A 24,739-nucleotide genomic window follows, 5' to 3' on the forward strand; every position below is an offset into this window, starting at 1 on the left:
ATTGGCAAGCCCTAGGCTCTGTGGTTTAACCCAGAGCGTCACCCGCGTCCCATGCTCCTCGCCAAGACGGAGTGTAAATGCACATTTAAAGCACATGACTTCCCTCCAAGAGCCCTGGGAACTGTAGTTTCCCCCTCACATACCTGAAATTCCTAGTACAATTCCAAGGATTCTTTTGGAGAAGTCAAGCGCTTCAACGGTATATTGGATGTGTACGATGGGGATATGCCTGGAGTCAGTCCTTGTCACCCTCACCAGTTGAGGTCAGCAACTATTCTATTCCGAACTTAAAAATGGAAAGCGTAATGCTGGTGGTCAACAAAAGAGGTTTAAAGACTCTCTCAAGGCAAGTCTTAAAAAATGTACTATAAACACCAACAACTGGGAAACATTGGCCTGCGGGCACTCCAGTTGGAGAACAGCCTTTACCATGGGCTTTGAAGACGCTCAAACTCAGGACGCAAGGGAGAAACGTGTTAAGAGGAAGGCATGCTTGGTAAACCCTCACTGTGATAAACTCCCACCTGGAAACCTATGTCCCCACTGTGGAAGGACGTGTGGATCCAGAATTGACCTCCACAGTCACTTACAGACTCATTGTTAAGACTGTGTTCTTGGAAGACAATCTTACTTGGCTACAAGTGATCGCCAAAGGAGGAGGAGGAGGAGGAGGAGGAGGAGGAGGAGGAGGAGGAGAAGAAGAAGAAGAAGAAGAAGAAGAAGAAGAAGAAGAAGAAGAAGAAGAAGAAGAAGAAGAGAGCTTCTTGGCCTCACTCTGCCCTTTCTTCTCAGGTGGGCAATAAGGATTCAACTCTGGGCCCAAATTTCTAAAAGACCACCTCTTTCACTACAGACCCTTTTGGGTGTTAGGATCGTCCTACTCTCGTGTAGGACCCTGGTAGAAACACATGCCCAACTAGCAAGTTCTCTCCCTCCTGGTTGATCATTTGGGAGCTTCAAAAGGTTTCTTCAGCCCAAACATCACAGCGACTGATACCAAGAAGCACACTTACGATCCTGCAGAGTATTGGCGGTTTGCGTAATAGACTCAATAGCTCAGCGTTTTGGCTAATCTACTTTATTTACATATAATACACCTGGAGCATTCTGACTTAGCTCCTTCCTCTTTCTCATCAGACAAAGAGAAAAACAACAAAGGACAATAGTCCCACTTCGCGGAACACAGTAACACAAACATCCTGTCTCCGTCACTTCCCACACTGTGGAATGAAAACATACACCGTCATGTGATAGACAACAATCTCATGACTGCAAACACGGAGCAAGAATCCTAACAGATCCTAAGGTCAACGGAAGAGGCCCTCATTGTAGTTCCATCCCCTTCAGTCATTCAGAGGGTGGTGGCCAGTGAGAGGGCATTCTCTGTGACAGCCCCTAAACTGTGAAATTCCTTTCCCACAGCAGCCCATCTAGCACCTTCACTGTGTGCTGAAGATGACTGCATTGCAGGGATTGGACTAGATGATGACTCATGGAGTCCCTTCCATCTCTGCAACTCTGTGATTCTATTATTATTTACACTGGACTTTGATACCTGAGCAGGGCTGGATTTAGGTTTGATGAGGCCCTAAGGTAATGGGGCCCTTTATAGGTCCAGCTGTCCTTTGTCAACAACAAATTGTTGCTGTTTATTGTGTTGAATATATGCTATATGGTAATTTATGGACCTATTAGGTATCTAATGCCATTTGCACATAACAAAATATGTATTTTATCAAAGTAATCATTGAACTGAAATACAATTAAGAAGTATATTAATAGTGAAAAAAATTTGGGGGCCCCAAGAGAGTGGGGCCCTAAGCTATAGCTTGTTTAGCTCATACGTAAATCTGGCACTGTACCTGAGATATATATTATAGGATCCACCTTGTTCTATTCATTGTGATCGGTCTTAAAGGCTTTTAGTATTGTATTATTAAATTGTTGTGGGCTGCCCTGGGACTTTATGAGGAAATGGCTTGCCAGCCCTCCAGGTCTGACCTAAAGTCTCCAAGTTTGGCAGTGGCCCTCTGCAGGTGGCAGATGGAGAGCTTGAATCTCCAGGCAGGCAAGAGTGATGATGATGATACGGATGATGATAACTGTGCATATAGCTTGCAAGCTCCAACAAGGCATGGCATGACTCCAAATTATAGCATAGATGCTTGCGGGGGCTGATCTGGCTTCCTCTGCTCACCTCTCCCAATTAACTTCCATCTGTAGGGGCCACCCCATGACATCACTAGGGGCTGCCCTTAGGTCTCAGATTTGGGCCATGAAATCTCAGGGTCAGGGATGCTCCTGACATGGGAACCCTAATGGGGAAGGACAGGTGAGAAATATAATAAAAACTCATACTAAGAATTCACAATTTCCTAAACCAAGCATGTCACAGACCTGAAGAACCATCTAGGGCCAAGTCTGCACAAAATAACCTCCTGCTTTGACCCCAAAGGGCCCCAGAAAGGATAGTGGGCTGATTTCTTCCAGAGTCCAGGAAATAGTCACCACATACATGCCTTAAAATGCAGAAAATTTATGGCCTCCTGCTATTTTGTCCTGTATAATTACAGTTCCGACTGCCTGGCTTAAAATGGAGATCTCTCCCCCTCCTCCACCGCCTGGGTTGAACTGGGGGAGGGGGGTGGATGCGAAGAGGTGCCAGTCAACCCCATTTGTGTGTGATAAATAATCAGTTGTGCACTCAGTTTTCAATGCTTGTTAAAAATCCAGGCACTGGAACAGCTCCCGAATCTCACCGCTCCCACCTCCACTGCCAATCTCTTTTGCATCTCATTGGCATTTGAGAACATTAATTGACTCATTATTCCAATTCATATTCAGGAAAGGAGGCTGATTAACGAAGGCAGATGCAGAATCTCCAGACACATTGGGAGCGGTGTTGTTTGTCCCGGCAGTTTACTCGACTTATTAGAATCCTTTGGAAACTACAAGCAGGAGAACCAGAGACATGCCCTGCGATGTCGTCTGCTTTATAACATTTGCACCTCTATGTCCTTGGTTTTTTGTTTTTTTTAAATTAAAAAACAAACAAGCCACCATAATCTTACAGCCACGCAGAAGACCATGGAAATCTTGAAGCAGCAACATTTTATCAGCTCTGGGGGTTTTTAATTTGTTATTTTTTGGGAGATGGGATCCCTTTCTTCATAATAGTTTGGGAAGAGTAGAAAACAGCCACCAGGCCAGACGGGGTTGGCTCAGAATTAGAATCAATGCAAGAAACCCATTATCTGACCGGCTAAGAGATCCTAGAACGTTGCTCCTTTCTGCATAGTCATTTCCAAAATTCCTTCCTCACATCCAAATTAAGAACCACAGCCTCCCAACTAGGGGAGAGGAAGCTCTCTGCCCACCAAAGCTGCATTTGGAGTCCTCACACCGGTGGTGGGTGGAGCCTATGTCCAAATTGGACAAAGCCCAAGCAAGGAGAAGTTGGGCATGCTGCCTGAGGCTGAAAGAAATTGCAGTCCAAATCATCTGCAACTTGGTTACAACTCTCATCAGGCCCAGCCAGCTGTGCATACTGCTTCTGAAACTAGAAATAACGTACAGTATAGCCATCTTAAGGAAATCAGCCCTGAGTGCTCACTGGAAGGACAGATCCTGAAGCTGAAGCTCCAATACTTTGGCCACCTCATGAGAAGAGAAGACTCCCTGGAAAATACCCTGATGTTGGGGAAGATTGAGGGCACAAGGAGAAGTGGACGGCAGAGGACAAGATGGTTGGATAGTGTTCTCGAAGCTACCAGCATGAGTTTGACCAAACTGCGGGAGGCAATGGAAGACAGGAGTGCCTGGCGTGCTCTGGTCCATGGGGTCACGAAGAGTCGGACACGACTAAACGACTAAACAACAACAACATAGCCATCTTGGTTAGAAGCCACTGAATTTGCTTACTTCCATTCAGGGACGCCATCTAAAAGGGGCTGAGGGGTCAGAGGGCCCTCCATATTTTCTAGAAGGGGTCTGCCCCACCCCCCAATTCTGCTGCAATCCTCAAAAGGATGTGCCAGGATGAAGATGCTTAGCCCTGCCGCAATCCCCAGAGTGCCAAAAACAAACCCCTGTGTTGCAATGAGAACTGTTTTATTATACAATGTGTATGCAGGTAGCTCAATTCTGTTATCATTCATTGGTTGTATGCTTTGTATTGTATTTTCAGCTGATGAAGACTATTACGAAACAGTAGTATCATTCCGGAAACACTGTCCTTGAGACTTTTGGGACGTCTTCCATTGAAACTTTTGAAAAAGTACAGTATTGAGGAAACTTTACTTTTTAGACTTTTGAGACGTCTTCTGTTGAAACCTTTGAATAGCCATTGTGAGACTGACCTTTGACGCCTATCTTGAACACATGGCTTGACGTTCTGCACCACTCGTCTGTTACATTGTATATATGAACTCTAATAGATTTATTTCTACTTTTTGAATGATATCATTATTCTATTATATATGCTCTAACAGTTATTAGCCTACTTGTTGTGTCTATATTTCGGTGAATGATCCCCAGAGTTCCTACCAGGAAGGTGAGCTGGCGATCTCCACTAGGGATATGTACATTCTTTGCGGATCGCCAGAGCACCTTCCCTAAGGCATCGGGAAGGGCAACCTTTGCTTAGGGCAACCTTTGCCAACCTGGTGCCTTCCAGATGTTTTGGACTACAACTCCCATCAGCAGGAAGCCCCATGGAGGGCATCAGGGTGATGAGGTCCAGCACTGAACGTGTTTGGATCAGGCTCTGAATCGGTTAAATTCCAAGCCCTTTGGTTTGAGTGAACAATGACTCAAGCTACAGCCCATAACAAATAATCTCTGGATTTTCTTCAGCCACTTAGAGCATTTTACTCACCTTTAAATGAAAAGATTGGGTTTTGCTTTCTTTCTTTCTTTTTAATTTGGTGCCAGTTCCCCACAAATACAAACAGTTGCTTAAGAAAGGGGAGGTGTGTGGAGGAAACATCCCTATAGGAAGTATATTAGGACAGACACAGCTGACTGCTATGGTTCCTTTGGAGCTGTTATCATCTGTCATGTAAATACATAATTAAGGGCTTTTTAAAAATGCAGATTATGTAAATATATAGTTAGGGTCTTTTGAAAATGCAGAGGGTCGACCCAGTGGAATCTAATGAGTCCTTTGGAGCTGTTTGTAAAGACATATTTAGATTTGAAATGTGGAATGAACGCTCAATGGACCGCTAGATGCTCCTTCAGAGCCATTTACAGACTCTTCTGCAGATCCTTATTTTTGTAAGGGGGTTTTCAGAAACATAGTAATAATGCAAGATAAAGTGCACCAACTGTTCAGTACTTGGGTAGCGGGGGAAAGCTGCAAATATTTTTTTTAGAAGTAATTATTGCTCCTAAATACATCTCTCTCTCTTCCCAAGCTTTAAGGTTCCCCGGAAGCTAGTGAGCCAATTTAGGAGGAATTATGGTCCTCCTAAACTTCACATTGCACTTTTGAGTCTGATCTTAGTTTTTCAGGCTCCAAAATGTATCACACACTTAAGAAGACAAGAAGAGTCCTGTTATTTCATCCCCAAAGCCCATCTAATCCTGGATCATGTTGCATGCAAAGGGTCCCAGGTTCATTTCTTAACATCTCCAAGTAGGTCTGGGAAAGACCCTGGTCTGAAATTCTGGAGAGCAGCTGCCAAGCAGGTGTAGACAATACTAGGTAGGTCAATTTTCTAATTCCATGCACAGCCTCCAACATTCCTATGTTCACTGCAAGGATAGGATTCTGGATTTTCAGGGGTTGATCTGGATCAGAAGAGTGGGGAATGCAATTGCAGGAAGAATAGCTCCTAACAGAAGAGGAGAGGGAATATAACCCACCCCCTGCTTCCAGTGTTTCCAGAAGCAGAGAGAGAGGCAGACACAAAAGCTGCACTGTTGAGAAAGGATACTCATCCTCCAACACCACTTTCTGAACACAGCCCAGGAGAAAGGAGCAGAACCATTGTATAACAGTACCCCCAGCTCCCAGCCCCTTTAGCCGGTCCAGAAGGATGTTGTGGTTGATGGTATCAAAGGCTGCTGAGAAATCCAGCAGAACTAGGAAACAGCTTTCACCTTTGTCGCTAGCTAGCTGGAGATCATCGACCAGCATGACCCAAAGCAGTTTTAGTACCATGGTGAGGCCTGAATCCCGATTGGAAGGGATCCAAATGGTCCGCATCCTCCAGGTGTGCCTGGAGTTGGTCCACAACCATGGACTAGATAGGCTTTTGGCCTGATCTAGCAAGGCTTTCCCTCAGTCCTCACGTTACAATTAGAGCATCTGTCCTCTTTGTCTGAGTTGACCTCAATGTCCTTTCCTTTGCTTGAGCCAGTGTGGTGTAGTGGTTAAGAGCAGTAGTGATAAAGTGGGATATCTTCTTCTTCTTCTTCTTCTTCTTCTTCCTCTTCTTCTTCTTCTTCTTCTTCTTCTTCTTCTTCTTCTTCTCCTTTCCTTTTATACTAATAATAGCACAAACTTTCTGTGGTAGATTCTCCCACCTGTCTAATCTGACTATTGATTAAAGGTCTTGGCTATCACAGTTGTGCATTAACTATTTGTGCATAACTATTACATCCTCCAAAGGGACACGGGTGGCGCTGTGGGTTAAACCACAGAGCCTAGGACTTGCCGATCAGAAGGTTGGCGGTTTGAATCCCCGCGACGGGGTGAGCTCCCATTGCTCGGTCCCTGCTCCTGCCAACCTAGCAGTTCGAAAGCACGTCAAAGTGCAAGTAGATAAATAGGTAAATGGCGGGAAGGTAAATGGTGTTTCCGTGCACTGCTCTGGTTCGCCAGAAGCGATTTAGTCATGCTGGCCACATGACCCGGAAGCTGTACACCGGCTCCCTCGGCCAATAAAGTGAGATGAGCGCCGCAACCCCAGAGTCGTCCACGACTGGACCTAATGGTCAGGGGTCCCTTTACCTTTCCCTTATTACATCCTCCAGAATGTTGAAGGCATGCAGAGAACTTCACGTCAGAGAAACTATGCTTCTGCACTGTCTACTTCATTCTGGACCATTCTGCTCTGGTATCTCTTCCTCGCCTGTTGGCTGCTCTATATGACAAAGTGAACTTCGGGAAATGGTTGACACCAAGTCGAATGGCATTGACGCTGTCCGTGCAATTACATTCGCTCGGGCAAGAATTTCCACATCTTGTCTCAGTTTGTGTGCTAAATTGTTTGATGGAAACATCAACCAGATTTCGGAGACTTGAGAGCTAAAAGGGTCCATACTGTGAACTCCTGCTTCGGGGGAGGATTATTTCATTCTTCAAACCTCTTTGGGGATTTGGGGACATTCAGGAGAAGCGATTCCTAATCTGTCTCCTTTGATCAGCAACAATAATGTGTCTTGCTGTGCTGCAGATTGGGTTTATGTTGCAATGATGGTGACTCAGTTTTCATCACAGTTTATTGATTTATATTCCACCTTTCCTCAAAATTGCTCAAGGCATGTACATAGCAGTGGTTTGCATCGGTCCCAGCTTTCACCTTGAATACCTGTTTTTCTTTTTTAAAAAAACCAATTTGTTTCTGAGTTGCTCTGTGCTCCTGAGTTTTGGTTTTGACTCATTTTGTGAAATGAAATTCTGTGTCCCCCTTGCACTCTTTTGGGGAATCTAAAAATGGCCAGAACCTTTCCCCTCCTTTTGGCAGAAGCGGATAAAATTTGTCTGCAAAGGAGTCCCTGCAAAGTGGATGAAGTAAAATAGATTTTGCACAATCCACATTAGGGCCAACTTTATCAGGGCGGCTAAAACTCACAGATCCATAGTATCTCATTTTGGGTGGCTGTTGGTGGTGGAAGTTTGTCTCTTGCTCTTTCTGACCTTGGGAAAAAGCAGCTTCCTATGTACCTGCAAATTCAATGCACAGAAAGGTCAGTCTCTTGGCATTGTTCCCCCCTCTACCCCACATCTCAGGCACTTTTGTAAACTCCCACAAAAGCCCCAGGGTATGTACAACCATAACATGGTTGCACATAAATAGCTCCTTGGATGAGTCTTTAGGTTTTTCTGCTTTGGAGGGCATTGCACTTAATATGTTGCTGTGGAATACCAGTGTCCATGGGTTAAGAATCTGATTTTTTTTCTTCATATGGTGCTAGGCATATTGGCATAATTCTTCCCTTCTGTTTTTGATTCTCTGTCCATGACAGATTTCACAGCAGGGAATCATTCTATCACATATGGCCACTAAATTAAAGAAACTTCCAAAACTTCTGTCTGCGAGTTAATTTTAAAACCAAAAGAACAGAACAGTGCCTTAAAATAAAGGAGTTAAAATAGAAAACTGAAGGTCTTCTTCCTCATTAAACCTACCTGTAGCTCTACCTGTCTATAAATTGCATTCTGGGCCATAGTAATATGCCACCTGATAAATGAGGCTAGGTAAGTTTGGAAGACATCCTCCATTAGAAATTCTGTAAGTAAATAAAATCCTACCAGCAATTGATCTGCTGAGTGCAAAGTATGACCCATTCACATTGTGGCCTTTTGTGATAGTTGGCATCCATCTGTCTGTCTTCGGAGACAATGGAGGAGTGCACCATTTGGAGTAGAGTCAATATGTTGGAAGGTTTCAGCGCCTGCTGTGGCTGGAGAGACCAATACAGGAGAGACATGTTTTGTTGCAACTGGGGCAGATGAAGGCATCCAGTTGTGCTGCTGCAGATGCACCACTGCATTGCTTCTCTCTGCGCTCCTCCCAGAGGTCATTCCTCCTCTGCAGCTACATAAGAACAGGAATCATCCCCTGAATGTAATTATAAATGAACCTTTGACATACGTACCTTCAATATGTATAAAAATTCAATGAGATGTGTGAGCTTGCTTTTGCCGCGTAATCCCATTTATATTAGGTCTAATTTGAGACAAACAAACTCTCATATCCTCATCAACATAAAGTAGCCTCTCTCTTTTCTGTTCTTTCATATTTGTCAGAGTTGAAAACCCCTTTTCACAAAACTACGCTGTGAAGAACTGTAGAAGAATAGTCAATGTTATTGAAGAGAGACGCAGATACTGTTTCTGGTTGTATATCCAAAAGAAAAAAACCTTGTTTTGATACTATACAATACTATACTATACTATACTATACTACACTATACTATACTACACTGAAATGTTAAAATGCTTCTTTGATTGTCCTTGAATCTTCCCATCACACTTGCCATCCTCTCCTGCCACACCCTTTGAGAACCACTGCTTTATTTTTATTTATTTTTATTTATTTTTATTTTTTTAGAACCACTGCTTTAACCACTGCTTTTGTGTCTCTCATAAAGTCCTGTCCTCTCAGTTCCCAATTAACTACCCCAAGGGCACTTAAAATCCTCATGAAAATTTGATTTAGTGTGATTTTTCTCCCCTATAAAAACACATTTTTATTTGCAATTTTGCCCAAAATACACCTTTTTGGCAAAGCGATTTCTCCTAATTTGATGCATTTTTGTATGTAATTTTCACTAATCTGTGCATTTATACTCACACTTCAACCCCACTGTATGCGTTTTGTACACACGGCTGGAGAATCACACTGCAAAATTCAGAGTAGTGCACTTTTCAAAGGATGTGCTTTGCTTCATTTTGCATCTCATTTTGGAAAGTGAAAAAAAATACTAAGTTCACTTTTAAATGCAAACTGAACCAAATTTCTCCTCCCCATGCTTGCTGTTTTGACTACATAGAGACTGGCTCTCAGAGAACTGAGATTGCTATTAGTACATAGGATTACAGACTAGGCTGGGCTAAAATGGAACACAATAGAATAAAGGACACACACACACTCACATACTCTCACACTTTCTCTCTCGCACAAAAGCACACACACACACACACGTTTCCTGGAACGGATACATTGACTGGAGCTGCTATCAACAAGAGTGCTGCCTTTAACATGACCAATATAGCAAGGCTACAGCTATTCACCCCCAGCAGCTGAACTGAACTATAGGGAGCTAATGTAAACACAAGCTTATCAGCAAGTGCTGGACTCTTGCTGTTTGTGCTGAGAGGTATTGTATGCCTGTGGCTTGTGAGGTGTTCCTCTGAGGGGCTGCATTGCATGGACTTTCCAGTTCAGCCAGGAAAAGGAGCCTGATAATTTGGTCAAGACAAATCCCATAGCCATCCTTCAGCTTCTACTTCCCCACCTCACCCTCTTTTCAGTCTTGCAACTGAAAAGCTTTTACGGCAGCTTTAAGTCTATCTGCTCTGCTCCCTCCAGTTTGGCAGGCGCTGTTCACGGCGACACTGACAGCTGCTCCAACCTGCCCCTCTTTTCAGGGGTCTCAGGGGAGGAGGAAGAGGAGGAGGAGGGAATCTTGAGATGTTCCCAAAGACAAAACATAAATAATGATGCCTTGATTTCCATTCAGGTTTAGGACTCTGGTTGCAAAATCAACTAGGATTCGTCACCTTGCCCGGATTGTCTCTTCAAAGACAAGTGAAATGTATAGCCTCCTTTAAAAATATCTTGAAGAAGAGCTTAATGAAGGCAGGATTTGCCACCACTAATACGCAGCCAGTCCTCAAACATCTGGAATTAGGGGGTTAGGTGAGACAGAATGGCATCCAAGCAGGGAGAAGTCTGGGCTTGTCAATGCTGAGCCAAAGGCAGACGAAGTCACCGGAGTTGAAATGTGAGTCTGAGCACCACTGTTTTGTGTTGAAACAGCAAAAATTACTTACAATAGAAGAGTGGCAGTACAAGGCTATGGAGTATGCAGAAATAGCCAAACTAACAGCAAAAATTTGACATCAGGGTGACAAAACATATCAAAAAGAATGGGGAAAAATTATGTTATATATAGAGAAGATGATGTGAAATAGGGAAACCAGTAGAACTAAAATAAACCTCATAATGGGAAAACACAATAAATTTATTGGATAATAATATCAAAATGAATTAAAAATGTATATTAGGACTATTGTTGAACAATATTTGTAAATGAATATAGACAGGCAACAAGGATTGTATATATAGAAAGATTTATTTGTTTACAGACATTTTATGGAAAAAATTGAAGAAGAACAATTATATATAAAATGGACAAAGACAATGCGAAAAGTTAAAGACGACATGAAAAAGCTGGAAGAAGGAAGGAGGAAAGTCAGCTCGGGAGAGCAAGAACAAATGTGAACCATAATGTATGTGTATGTATAGTATGTAAGTAAAAAGTCAATAAAGATCATCTAAAAAAAAAAGAAGAAGAAAAAGAAATGTGAGTCTCAGCAGGATTGGAACCAGATCTGTACAGAGTTTGGGGGCAGATCCAGAAGTGGTAGAATTAAGTGCAAGTTAGGATTTCAACCAGGCATACCAACTCCTAGGGGCAGAGGGGTCTTTGGCCCCCTCAATATTTGCTGGCAGGGGGCTGGGTCACCTGGATGTTGAGGGGGTGGGGGAGGCTGAGTGTGGTGCGGTTCAATGGCTGGCTCCTCCTGAGTATGAGAGAGGAAGCCGCCCTGCTCGGCTTCTTCCGACAATGCACTGTGTGTGTGTGTGACAGCATACACGTGACATGCATGCAACATTGCATCTCCTGGGAGAATTTTCCTCCGCATAGCCTATTGCCGCTCCACCCGTTTCAGCCCCCTTCTGGTTCCGGGAGACTGGGGGGGAGCTAGTTGCAACAGGAGGGGAAGACACCCTTGACTCTTGAACAGCCTGATTCATCTCTGCCTCTTGACCTCCTTCTACCCACTCTCCTGCTTCAGTTTCTGCCTCTGATTCTGGAAGGCTCTCCACCACGGACTCTCCCAGCTCACTAAGCCCTGTTACCTCTTTAGCTTCCAATGCCTCCTCTCCCCAGTCTTCTCCCTCTGACTACTCATTGTTCCACCACCACTTCCCAGGCCCTGAGCCTTCTTCCCTTGGTGGTTTCCCAGCTGGTTCCTCCCACCATTCCTCTCTGTCCAACCAGCGCATGACATCGGGGCTTGCTGACCGGGGCTAATGGGAGCTGTAGTTGCACAATGTCTGGAGGGCACTAGGTTGTGGAAGTCTGCTTCACATTAATAAAAGCAAGAAGAGTTATCAATTTCCGATTGGAGGCGTTCTGATCAGATATGGCACAATCAAGGTTTCTTAGTGCGAAAATGTGCCGTTCCCTAATGCAGCTGACAGAAAGCCACACTCAGACCTTTTCAGAGGCTTTCAGGAGTTATTACTTGAGATTAACTCTGGCGTGAGCAAAAAGGTTTCAAGTCTTGCTTATACTTTGCCCCTGGCTCTAAATTAGCAACTTAGCTCTTAAATGATCAGCAATTGAGTCATAGGTGTTAATGAGTGAAGTTCAGCTGGAAGGGATGAAGCGAAGGGGAGGGTAACTAGGCTCCAAAAAATATTAAAAAATATTTTTTTAAGCCACTATGAAAGAAAGAGTGGGAGAAAATACCACTCAAAGATTTCTTAAGTCAAACTGTATTTTAATCAAGGCTTCCCAGCCAAGATGAAGAAGTCAAACTGTGACTTCTCCAGCTGTAAAAAGTGGAAGTCTGGTTTCACATTTGCATGATTTTGAAGGTCAAATGCCTGCTATCCAAGACTTACTGATCCATATGGACTAGAAATGCCACAATATGCAATCATCATGAAGGCAGATTGTCTCCTGTAAATCTGTCCTTTTTGTAACACATTCAAAAAGTACCGTATTGGATGGATTATAAATCCATTCAGGAAATGCGTGCAATATGGTGTGAAGCTTCTCTGGTTTATGAAAGTGTGCATTCGAGTGCATATGTGTTGGAGAGAGAGGCAGGCAGAGGCAAAAGATCAGGCTGGATTAACTGTTAGGGGAAATATGCTATGGAATAGGATCCAGCCCAAAGTGAGGCTATGGCTGTAACGGAGCTATCTGGCATTCATTCTGCATGCACAGTTCACACCATTCCAAGTTATGGGATCCATTTAAATCTCCACAGCTGAGCCCATAATGTAGAGCGATCACCCACATTGCTGAGGGGGGGAGGGGGGAGGGAGGGGGGAGGGAACAAACTGTGGCTAGGTGCCCAGGGTGCTACAAAATGGTGGAGAGAACCAGAAAATCAGCATCAGGTGTGTCAACTTGGTCTCACGACCGTGGGTGCCCAGGGCTACGGGTGTCATGCGGCATGCATGACTCTGGCACCAAAATTTGTGGGTGCACAGCCCCTTCATGGGGAATTTTGTGGGTGCTCATGTGCCCAGGGCCCCCCGGGATTTGATCAGCATGGTCACTTGCACATTGCCACAGAAGAGAAGCCACGTTTGCACAAAATGTGCATATGCTAATTTTTACGTCTAGATGAGAATTTAGAAATATTTCCCATAATTTCAATAGAAATATACGGAACTCATCACAGTGGGGAATACTGTGACAAGGCGCAGAGTATACAAGTGCAGACTGCTGTGCAGGTGCTTGTTGTTGATGAGCAATCTCAAGGCTCCAGTTTTTTTTTAATTATTATTATTATTATTATTATTATTATTATATACCATTCTTCATCATAAGATCTCAGGTCAGGGTAAAATACAGGATAAAAGCAAGTAAATAATTACAAACAAAACAACAAACAATAACCCTCCTTTCCCACAGACACATTTAAAAGGTTGTAGAATATTAATCAGCCCAAGGCCTGGTTGAAGAAGAACGTTTTCACCTGGCACCTAATATATATATATATAAAATGAAGGTGCCAGGTGACTCTCCCTGGGGAGAGCGTTCCACAAATGGGGAGCCACTACAGAGAAGGCCTGTTCTCGTGCTGCCACACTCTGGACCTCACATGGAGGAGGCACACAAAGTAGGGCCTCAGATGATGAATGCAGAGTCTGAGATGGTTGATATGGGGAGAGGCAGTCCTTGAGGTATTGGAGTCCTGAGAAGAAGAAGAAGGAGGAGGAGGAGAGTTTGGATTTGATATCCCGCTTTATCACTACCCTAAGAAGTCTCAAAGCGGCTAACATTCTCCTTTCCCTTCCTCCCCCACAACAGACACTCTGTGAGGTGAGTGAGGCTGAGAGACTTCAAATAAGTGTGACTAGCCCAAGGTCACCCAGCAGCTGCATGTGGAGGAGCAGGGAATCGAACGCAGTTCACCAGACTACGAGTCTACTGCTCTTAACCACTACACCACACTGGCTCTCCTCAGTATTGGTGCTTTATCACTAAAGCAGACTTTGGCCATATTCACACCATACATTTAAAGCACTACGGTACCACTTTAAACAGCCATGGCTTCCCCCAAAGGATTCTGGGATATGTAGTTTGTCAAGGGTGATAAGAGTTGTTGGGAAAGACTCTCCTCCCTGGAAGAGAGGGGAGTGGTTGTGGGCGGGAGACCGAGCTCCGCCCCTGGTAGGGGGCCTTAGCCCCCTCCCCTCCTTACCTGGCTGGTGCCCACGCCCACCGGAGGCAGCCAACCAGGTGCCTCCGGGGGGCGTGTGTAGCAGCTTAATGCTGTGGCACCAGCTCCGCCTCCTCCTCATTCGTCGTCGTCCCTCAGCGAGTCATTGAAAATCTCCCTCCGACAGATACAATCCCTGTTAGGCCATTTCAATTTTGCTTGTAGAGTGGTTTCCCCTGGACGCCCTTTCTGTGCCCGCCTAGCCAGGCTTTCTTATGGGTTGCTCTCTCAAGCACCCACACCACAGAGTCCGTCTTCCAAAGACAGTTAAGGCCGACCTAGAGGTTTGGGCGACATTTTTGGAACACTATAATGGAGTGTCCCTATGGCAGGATGTCTTTAACTTGTCCTCAGATTTTCAGGTACAATCGGATGCAGCAGGCTCTCTGGGCTTTGGCTTGTATTTCAAGGGTCGATAGTGCGCCCAACATTGGCCAATGGGCTGGCAGGGCAAGGGCATCACGCGGGATCTCACTTTTCTCGAGTTTTTTCCAATAGTAGTGGCCGTGCATATCTGGACGGAGGAGTTCCGAAATCGCAGAGTGTGCTTCAGAACCGACAACCTGGCAGTGGTGAACATTCTAGCGAGGCAGTCATCCCGGTCTGAGAGGGTCTCCTCTCTCCTACGATGTCTCGCTTCCGGTCGCTGGCACCTGGAGCACAGCTGTTGCCCGAACCCTTTCCGGAGCACCTGTGGAACGTTGGAGACGCAAAGTGATTAAGGGAGTATTAGCGTCTGTTGCACCCTCCACTCTCAGGTCTTACAAGAAGGCCTGGTGCGATTTTTTGGGCTACAGGTCTGGCTCTTCGGGGCTTTCGGCTAACGCACCTCCCACCACTGATGACGTTTTGCAATACCTTGCGCACCTAGATGACATAGGGCGCGCGCCTAAAACATTAAAAATACACGTAGCGGCCATTAGCTTCTTCGCTAAGGCCACGTTCTCCTACGATCCATGCAGTGACTTCCTGATCCGCAGAGCTATCGAAGGCTGGGGCAGGTTGCAACCCCCTAGGGTTCAGGGCCGTAAGCCAATTTCTTATGGGTTGCTCTCTCAAATACGCAAAAAACTTCAGTCAATCTGTTGGTCCCGGTTTGAGGCCCGCCTCTTTTCCGCGGCATATGCCATCGCCTTTTTTGCCGCCTTAAGAGTGGGCGAGGTGGTAGTCGAAGGTAGCCCAAATGGTTTGATGCGTGGCCTCCTTATGGAAGACGTGCAGCTGTCTGAGACGAGCATGATGGTATGGATACGTCAATCCAAAACTGATCAGGCTGGTAGGGGTGTCCTTCTTAAACTCACAGCGTCTGGGGGGCAGGGCCCATGCCCAGTAAAGGACACTAGGCGGTATCTTTGTCTCAGACCGCCTGGCCAGGGTCCGCTTTTGATTCACGAAGACGGGTCCCCCTTATTGAGACACCAATTCACAAGGGTACTCCGCAAAGCTATTGATGCTTGCGGTTTAGCTTCCCGGGATTATGCTGCCCACTCTTTCAGGATCGGCGCTGCCTCAACTGCTGCGCGCTTGGGCTTGCCCGCGGACAAGATTAAAGAAATGGGCCGATGGAAATCCAATGCTTATAAAGGGTACATCCGCTAGTTTCCCCTCCGCTATGTTGAACCTACTTACCCGTTTTTTCCCCCTTTTCTTTCGTCCTCAGCCGTTCTCAGGAGAAGTGTGTGGATTTGCGGCCACAGTATAGTCCATTGGGTCCGCGTTCGGGCGGTCAGCTGCGGCCTTACCCACCATCTTGGTTTGCCACCTGGGATGCGAGTTTCCTGGTTTTCGAAACGCGGCATGCGGTGGGAAGAGCTTATGCCATTGCTGATTGGCAGAGTAGCCACGTTTGGCCCTCCAGACATCCTTATCATTCACTTGGGAGAGAATGACCTTGCTAATATGAGAAGCGTGGACTTGTTGTGGAACATAAAAAGAGACTTGGAGGCGATCGCGGCCTTGTGCCCCAGAACAATGGTGTTCTGGTCCTCCTTCTTGAAAAGAATCGTTTGGCGCGGTGCGCAGAGCTGTATGGCCATTGAAAAAACCAGGAAACTCTTGAATTGGGCGGTAGCCCGTTGGGTGCGCTTCATGAATGGCCGAGTCATTTATCATGACCGTATCCGGATCGGCGACCAAGCCATATACCGGAATGACGGAGTTCATCTAACAGACATTGGGAATGACATCTGGTTGGACAGCATTATTAGTAGCATTAGGGATTGGTTGCAGCTGTGAGGGTATTGGCGGCGAGCCCCTTTGCGGCTCGGGTGGCGGTTAGGCATTGGATTCATGTGTTGTGCTGTGTCAAGGGCTAGGTGTGGCCATCGCCTATGCTATCTACCGTGGGTTATTCCGTTAAAGGAATCTGGCGGTCGTGTATTCCGTCCGATGCCTGCTTGGCGGGAGGCCATGGCACGACCCTCGGTGACATCAGGGGGTGAGCCTATAGTTGGATTAGCATCAACAGGCTCCACCTACTGTTGAATAAACCCACCTCCTATAGTCATCCAATGCCTCAGCCAATACCTTTTCACTGCTGTAATCAATAAAGTTGTGGCCTTTCCTTGCCCATTAACCTTATATCACGCGTCCTTGTGTATTTATTTCACTTAGCGGGGGTCGGGCCCTCGATCCACAAAGACTCTCCTCCCTGGAAGAGAGGGGAGTGGTTGTGGGCGGGAGACCGAGCTCCGCCCCTGGTAGGGGGCCTTAGCCCCCTCCCCTCCTTACCTGGCTGGTGCCCACGCCCACCGGAGGCAGCCAACCAGGTGCCTCCGGGGGGCGTGTGTAGCAGCTTAATGCTGTGGCACCAGCTCCGCCTCCTCCTCATTCGTCGTCGTCCCTCAGCGAGTCACCCACCCTCCACTCCCATTTAGCTCAGGGTCTAGGTTTTTGGCCTTGCTATGGACCTTAGGTTGGTCGCCCCGGTTGTCTGGGGGGCCTGGTAGGAATTTTTCCATTTGGCATTAGGCTTTTTGGTTTTTTTGCCTACCTCGTAGCAATCGTCACAACTTTTGTGGTATTGGTGGGTAGGTTAGGCATGGGATTCATGTGTTGTGCTGTGTCAAGGGCTAGGTGTGGCCATCGCCTATGCTATCTACCGTGGGTTATTCCGTTAAAGGAATCTGGCGGTCGTGTATTCCGTCCGATGCCTGCTTGGCGGGAGGCCATGGCACGACCCTCGGTGACATCAGGGGGTGAGCCTATAGTTGGATTAGCATCAACAGGCTCCACCTACTGTTGAATAAACCCACCTCCTATAGTCATCCAATGCCTAAGCCAATACCTTTTCACTGCTGTAATCAATAAAGTTGTGGCCTTTCCTTGCCCATTAACCTTATATCACGTGTCCTTGTGTATTTATTTCACTTAGCGGGGGTCGGGCCCTCGATCCACAAACAACTGTTCCCCTCACAGAACTGCAGTTCCCAAAGTTCCCTGGAAAGAGTGGTGGATTGTTAAGCTAACTCTGGAACTGTAGCTGTGAGAGGCTTGTGAGGGAACAGAATGGGAGTCTGCAGTCTTCCTTACCGTCTTGATGCATTTGAAGATATGGATGCTTCCTCCTGGCAGCGACCCAGCGAGCGAAATGAGGAGGGGCTTAATGTGGGAAGGATAGATTCCCTGGTGAACCAAAGATAGGGTGACTGGTCCTTCTTGCTCTTCAGATCTCTCTGGAACTGGAAAAGAAGATTGGGGGATAGGTCTGTTTCAAGATGGCAGCCACCCACACTATTCCATGCACCAAAGCCAACAACAAGAGTGACAACTGGCTCTCATTTCAGCACCAGCGATGGGACAGTCTTCTTATACTTGAGGGCAGCAGGCTAGCTCAAGGGTCCCAGAAAAGGCCACATAAGCATGTACAGCTCTGTCTCCAACGCCTCACAGTAATTATCCACCTCCCAGCATCTGCTCCTGAGCCCTCTGCCTAATGGTAGGGTCAGGCCTGGTGGGGAAAGTGTCACAGAGACAAAAGCACTGGAGTGGAGATGCATGTTAAGGTCTGTTAACTGGAGATGCTGGAGACTTGTGTCTTCAAACAACCAGAGCTACATTTAGGCATATTAGAACTCTGTATGGCTGGACTTTGGAATCTTCTTCAAAACGAGGGCAGATATGAAGGAGGAAAAATAATAAGAATGCCCATCTGAGCATATACAGAGCTTCTTTACATTCCCGCAGCCATCTTCCACGTTCTCCAGGAGCAGGTTATGGGTTTCCAGAGTAGAGGATCTGTTTTGCAGAGAGGATTAAATCCTGGAATCTGTCATTTTTGAAACCAAACAGTCTTCACCCTCATCTGCGTTCATGCTTCTTGGTTTCAATTTTAGTTCTCTTTGTGCTTCTCAAGGAGGAATGACTAAAAATCTGAAGGTTCACCCAGTGGTTGGGAAACTGGAGGTGGGAGTGGGGGTTATTCACAGAAGGGAAAAAGCTCTTTACTGCTCTTCCGTAGCGAGGTGCAATGTAAACCAAAAGCCCCATCTTGACATAGCAATGGTGGAGCAAACCATTAGTGTTTAGAATCTATTTAGCATTCTGAGGGGCAGGGGGAGAGGTTTCTCCCTTTATAGCTCTGCAGACATAAGTGTAGATTCTTGCACTGTTTTATTATTATTTTTTGTACTTTTGCTATTTTTTCTGTCTCTTTTGACAGCACATGTAGTTGAAAAGAGACATATGGAGACAGGCATGTGAAGCCTAACAAACACTTTAGAATGATTTAAAATTGAATGCTAATCAATGTTAGGAAGATTTGGAAAGGGGGGCTGCTCTCCCAACCTACTTCTTGTCAAGCTAAAGAGGCTTATTAAAGATAGGTACGATGATAGTGGTGATGCTACATTATTTACTCCTCTTCTTCATATATTCTCTTCCCCCCTTAGGTAGAGCAAGCAACCAAGTCCTTTTCTGAGAAGGCTGGATCAGCCCCATCTCTTTATGGCTGCATTGGCGCCTCTGGGACCTGGTTGATGAAGGGAATGTTACTGCCTCCTCAGAGGTATGCAGGACAGGTGGGGTAATCTCCTCTGCTGGAGAAGCAGGGCAGGACACTCTGGAGGCTGAGCTGTTGATGTGATAGGTAAAGTGGATGAACAAGTCTTTGGCGACTCCAGAGATGGAAGCAAAACCAACACCTTGCCCTGCAGGGGCTGGTAGAGAGATGGGACACGGTGAGGGAAATTGCTCCCACTAGGATCCTCTACCTTGGGCTCTCCTGACCCAGGTAGATGATGATGATGATGATGATGATGATAATAATAATAATAATAATAATAATAATAATAATAATAATAATAATTTATTATTTATGCCTCGCCCATCTGGCTGGGTTTCCCCAGCCACTCGAGCAGCTTCCATCAAAGTATTAAAATACAGTGGTCTGTTAAACATTTAAAGCTTCTCTAAACAGGGCTGCCTTCAGATGTCTTCTAAAAGTCTGGTAGTTGTTCTTCTCTTTGACATCTGGTGGGAGGGCATTCCACAGGGCGGATGCCACTACCAAGAAGGACCTCTGCCTGGTTCCCTGTAACTTGGCTTCTCGCAGTGAAGGAACTGCCAGGAGGCCCTCGGCGCTGGACCTCAGTGTCCGGGCAGAACGATGGGGGTGGAGACGCAGAACGATGGGGGTGGAGAGACCTCTCTAGCCCACTGGATGGCTCCCTAGGGTCTTCTGGCCCAGCCAGCACCCCCACGACACAGGCTTTTTATAACCACCAAATGAGTTTGTGATAGAGGTGAGATTTGAACTGGGTACGTGATGATTGCCATTCTGTTTCTGCACCATACCAGCTCTTACGAGTGACATTTATATGAATGGGGACCTTCAGATCCAAAGAGCACAGAGCAGAAGTCAGTTTCCACCATGTCAAAGCCACCTCCCTCCTCAGCACTCCTTGAGAAATGTTCATGTTCATGAACATTGCCTTTCAAGTGATTGACAACAAGGCTTTCAAGTGATTCTTCCAGTCCTCATTGGTGTCATCCGATTGGCTACATTGCATTGTGATATCATCCCATTCACCATGAAATCACCAACTTGGTGGGATTACCCATGGCAAGATTCACCCATGTGAGAGATTCGGGAAGTACCACCTTGCTCTCAGTTTCCTTTAGTGATGGAATCACATAGCCAAATTTGCTTGATTACATAGCACCATGAGACTACTCTATTCATTTTAGGATCCCTGGTTGACTGGGATCTCCTGTTTAACTGAACCAGGAATGAAAAAGCAGCAGCTGAAGCAGCAGCTGGGGAACAGGCTGGCATACTGAGAAAAGAGATATATTATTCACACAATTTAAGGGTCTTTAAAACTGGGCCAAAAGTGGAGTCTTTTTGGAGCCTGGGTGAAAAAGGAACAAGACCACCACTCCAAGTAATTGCAAGTTTAATAGCAGTGGCAGCTATAAAGGGGCTATACTGGGTGGCAAGCAATGCTATTTTTCCTCCTCATTCCCTGAGAAAAACACTACTTATTGTTTCCTGATGAATTGTGAGTAATAAAAATGGTGGTCATGAGCTAGTGGACATCAAGAAAGGGTGTGCTATCAATGTCAAGACCTCTCTTCTTTTTGCTTCAGTTGCCGAAAACATCCCTCACCTTTTCACTAGCTGTGAATGGGGCAACAACATTTGGGAGGGTTTTTTTGGGGGGGGTTACATTTCAGGTCAGCCCCAGGGTATAGAGAATCATTTTTCTAACTCTACCAAAATTCCTATTTTCAACTGCAAAACCCCCTAGAAAATGTTCGGTCCAGATGTGGCACAAACTACTACATCTGGACATTCAAAAAACAACACCAGCAATGACCACTGTGCGATTTATAGAAAAGAAGAGTCCCAGAGTAATAATACTGGATAATCAGAGATGAGTTCCCTCTTCCTTTTCCAACGTGGAAGTGTTGAATATTACCTGAAAGAGAAGGAGGCGAGAGCTGAACAGACCTTTACAACAGAATGGGCATCTGCCAAGACAAAAATACCCAGTGAGCTTATGGCGTTGGCACAGTGACAGTATAAGCAAGCTGTCTTTGCAAATGATTTTGCAATTGATCCATTGCGAGGCTGGAGCCTGGATTATGAACACGCTGTAGAGCCTTGGGGTGGGGTGAGGGTCACATTTCAGAAGCAACCACCTGAAAGTAGATGGGGGAACTCGCAAAGGAGAAATCGTCCCAAACCTTTTTACAAAAAAATAAAAATAAAAGTAAGGTGTGCAAATGCCTTGGAACGGAGTTTTGGGCTGTGTGCCTGCCATTTCATCCTTTCTCCCTCCCTCCCCCCTTTTCTTCTCTCTCTCTCTCTCTCTTTCCCCTGTTCAGCCGACTGGCATTTGCTAACCCACAAGCTGCTGTTTCCCTTCCCAATGAAGCTCCGATGGGTGGAGGGCCAAGAAAAATTAGCCCAAATGATGAATGCAATCTTGACAGAAAATATGCTTTTTAGCAGAGACCGCATGTTGCCAACAGGCAATTAGAAGAAAAATTTGGAGATTTCATTGGATCTAAAGTCTGCAAAACAAGAAACCGTGTACCTGATACTCTTCAGGACATCTGCATTAGCCACAATATTTTTGTGCCGAGGAATAAGAACAGTACACCATTTTAAAGCAGGGGAAATTACGTCTACGACGGTCTGTGCTACTACTCTTTAACATCCATGTTAGTAACAATGTGCGTGCCCCCAGCCAGTCCCCACCTGCCTACATTCTTACAACCAATCTAGGAGGTAGCATGGCCTGTCAGCCACCTTCTCCTCAGCCTCAGTTGTTGGCATTGCAGAAGTCAGCAGAGAGGAGGACAGTGTGATGGCCTGGGACTTGGGCTCAGAACCAGAGGAGACTCAGTCTGCACCAGATCCTTTGCCTCAGGCATCATCTGAACCAAGTCTGGGGCTTGATCCTGAAGAGTCCCAGTCTGCACAGGTTCCCCTGCAACAAACACCAGCTAGGCCGAGTCAGGGGCCTGAGCCTGCCCTGGCTCCAGATGCAGGGATTACCTCGTTGCCCTCTGCTGGGCAATCACTTACAGCTGCTCCACTACCGGTTGGGTCAGGGGAGGCTGAGGTGGCCCCTGGGTCTAGTAACCCACCGACATCTCCCGAGCTGCAGAGGCTAATGTCTGAGTGAAGGAGAGACCTGAGTACTCGCAGGAGGAGTGCTCGCCTTCGGGAGAAACAGGGAGGTGAATCTCTGGGGGATCAGGACCGGCTGTTACCCCGACAAAGATAAAAGGCTGGCGGACCCCGCCCCAGGTTGCGGGAGCAGCACTGCTGTATGCCAGATCCTGTACCTGTCCTTGCCCTTGCCTGGTTTCCCGCCTTGGCCCTGTCGGACTGACTCCTAGCGGAACCTCCAGATTCTGGACCGGTCCTGGACCACGTTTCAAGGGTTACTCCTGGGCCTAGAACAGACAGACACAGACTGGAATTTGTTGGCTCTGTCTGTCATTAGCTCTGGCTCCAACTGCCACCCCTGATGCATCTGGTGTCCAGGGTGTGTGGTGGACCCAGGTGAGTTTGGGCTTCCCCTGCTCCATCAGAGCAGCTCCCCTGCTGCTTCAGGTAACATCCACATTAGGCCTCACTTTCCCATGCCAACTCTCTCTTTGCTTTCCGAAGCCCATCGTTGTGACACACCAGGGAAAGAGAAAGCAGCCTAGCCTTTCTGATCCATGACCACTACTGTCAAAAGCAATGATTTCAAACCCCCGTCAGTAGGTGTATGCTTTCAAGGGCATGTGGCTAAGAACCTGTGCTCTAAACAAGTGGCTGGCTCGATTCCCCTGACACCATCACCTGATGTGACATTTGCACTCGGTCCATAAGCAGAAGAATTCACCTAGCGCAGGGTGGCCCAATTACCGCTAAAGACCTTGTCTCTTTGATCCCCGGGACTCTGCCGGTTCCCTCCCATGCAGCTTCCATTTAAGAGTATTACAGCAGAATCAATCACTTGTCCAAAGGGAGCAGCGTGTTGAGATTTCCTGTCGGGGAAAAAGAAGCTTTTCTGCAGGCAGCATGTCAGGCTTTGTCTGAAGGACTGGAACTGACAAAGAGCCAGTCTCTATTGGCCATCAATTACTTCGAGCTAAAATGGCAACCTACTTTCATGAAGAGGGCAGCCCTGGGCACCTCGAAGCATCCTCAGCCGACTCTGCGGGATCCAGGCAGAAAGCAGCATGAGCCAATCCCTGTCCACCTGGGGGATTGCTCTCAGAAACCTCAGCCTCTCATGGGACGTCAAATGGGAATGAAGTCAGGCAAAGGCTCTCCGCTCTTTGCTTTGAAAAACAGGAGCACTCGCCTTAAAAACCACCTCTCCTTCGAAATAAAGAAAGGCACTCAATGGCAGTGCCTTTTTTCAGTCTCAGTTCAGAGGTGAGTTCCATTCAGAGCAGAAACAAGGAATGAATGCAGTGGTATCTCTGGTTGTGAACGGGATCCGTTCCGGAGGCCCGTTCGCAACATGAAAAGAATGCAACCCACAGCGGAGCATTTGCGGGTTGCGATTTGCCGCTTCTGCGCATGCGCATGATGTCATTTTGCACTTCTGCGCATGTGTGAGCAGCGAAACCCGGAAGTAACCCTTTCCGGTACATTGGTACCTAGGTTAAGTACTTAATTCATTCTGAAGGTCCGTTCTTAACCTGAAACTGTTCTTAACCTGAAGCACCACTTTAGCTAATGGGGCCTCCCGCTGCCATCACGCTGCCGGAGCACGATTTCTGTTCTTATTCTGAAGCAAAGTTCTTAACCTGAGGTACTGTTTCTGGGTTAGGGGAGTCTGTAACCTGAAGTGTATGTAACCTGAAGCGTCTGTAACCCGAGGTACCACTATACTTCCGGGTCGCCGTGGGATGTATCCTGAAATAATGTAACATGAAGCAGACATAACATGAGGTATGACTGTATCACAAAGGAAGCTGCCTCCTTCTGAGTTAAGCCATTGCTCCATCTACCTAAGTCTACAATGACTGGTGGGAGCTCTCTCCAGGGTTTTGGACAAGGGTGTCTCCCAGCCCTGCCTGGAGATTGAAACTGGGACCATCTGCATGCAGAAGGCAGATGCTTTGCTACTGAGCAATGGCTCGTCCCTGACTTTGGTCATGGTGAATTGCATCCCCACCATGAGTTGCGTGTCCACTTTTGGAATCTTTGGTTTAGTCCAATCAACGGTGATTCATGCCAATAATAATAATAATAATAATAATAATAATAATAATAATAATAATAATAATTTATTTATACCCCGCCCATCTGGCTGGGCATCTCCAGCCATTCTGGGTGGCTTCCAACAAAATATT

At 46.4% G+C, this 24,739-nt stretch overlaps 1 protein-coding gene and 2 long non-coding RNA genes across 3 annotated transcripts in view; 1 reads left to right on the top strand and 2 right to left on the bottom strand.

The window, feature by feature from the left end:
- LOC310742625 overlaps positions 1-24,739 on the bottom strand; it is a 657,991-nt gene that overhangs the window by 394,237 nt on the left and 239,015 nt on the right. The window lies entirely within an intron of this gene.
- The window catches only part of LOC310742512, a 305,504-nt gene that overhangs the window by 103,780 nt on the left and 176,985 nt on the right, over positions 1-24,739 (bottom strand). The window lies entirely within an intron of this gene.
- Positions 14,866-24,739, top strand: part of LOC310742738 (integrase/recombinase xerD homolog) — a gene marked incomplete at its 5' end in the record, with an annotated part of 90,971 nt that continues 81,097 nt past the window's right edge. Inside the window, 2 exons of the mRNA XM_083572157.1 lie at positions 14,866-14,970; positions 15,014-16,059. Coding sequence (XP_083428283.1) covers positions 14,866-14,970; positions 15,014-16,027 — 1,119 coding nt within the window. The 3' untranslated portion in view covers positions 16,028-16,059. The remainder of the gene's footprint in view (positions 14,971-15,013; positions 16,060-24,739) is intronic.

This window comes from Podarcis filfolensis, assembly GCF_964270895.1.
Source record: "Podarcis filfolensis genome assembly, chromosome: 9".
NCBI classification, from domain to species: domain Eukaryota; kingdom Metazoa; phylum Chordata; class Lepidosauria; order Squamata; family Lacertidae; genus Podarcis; species Podarcis filfolensis.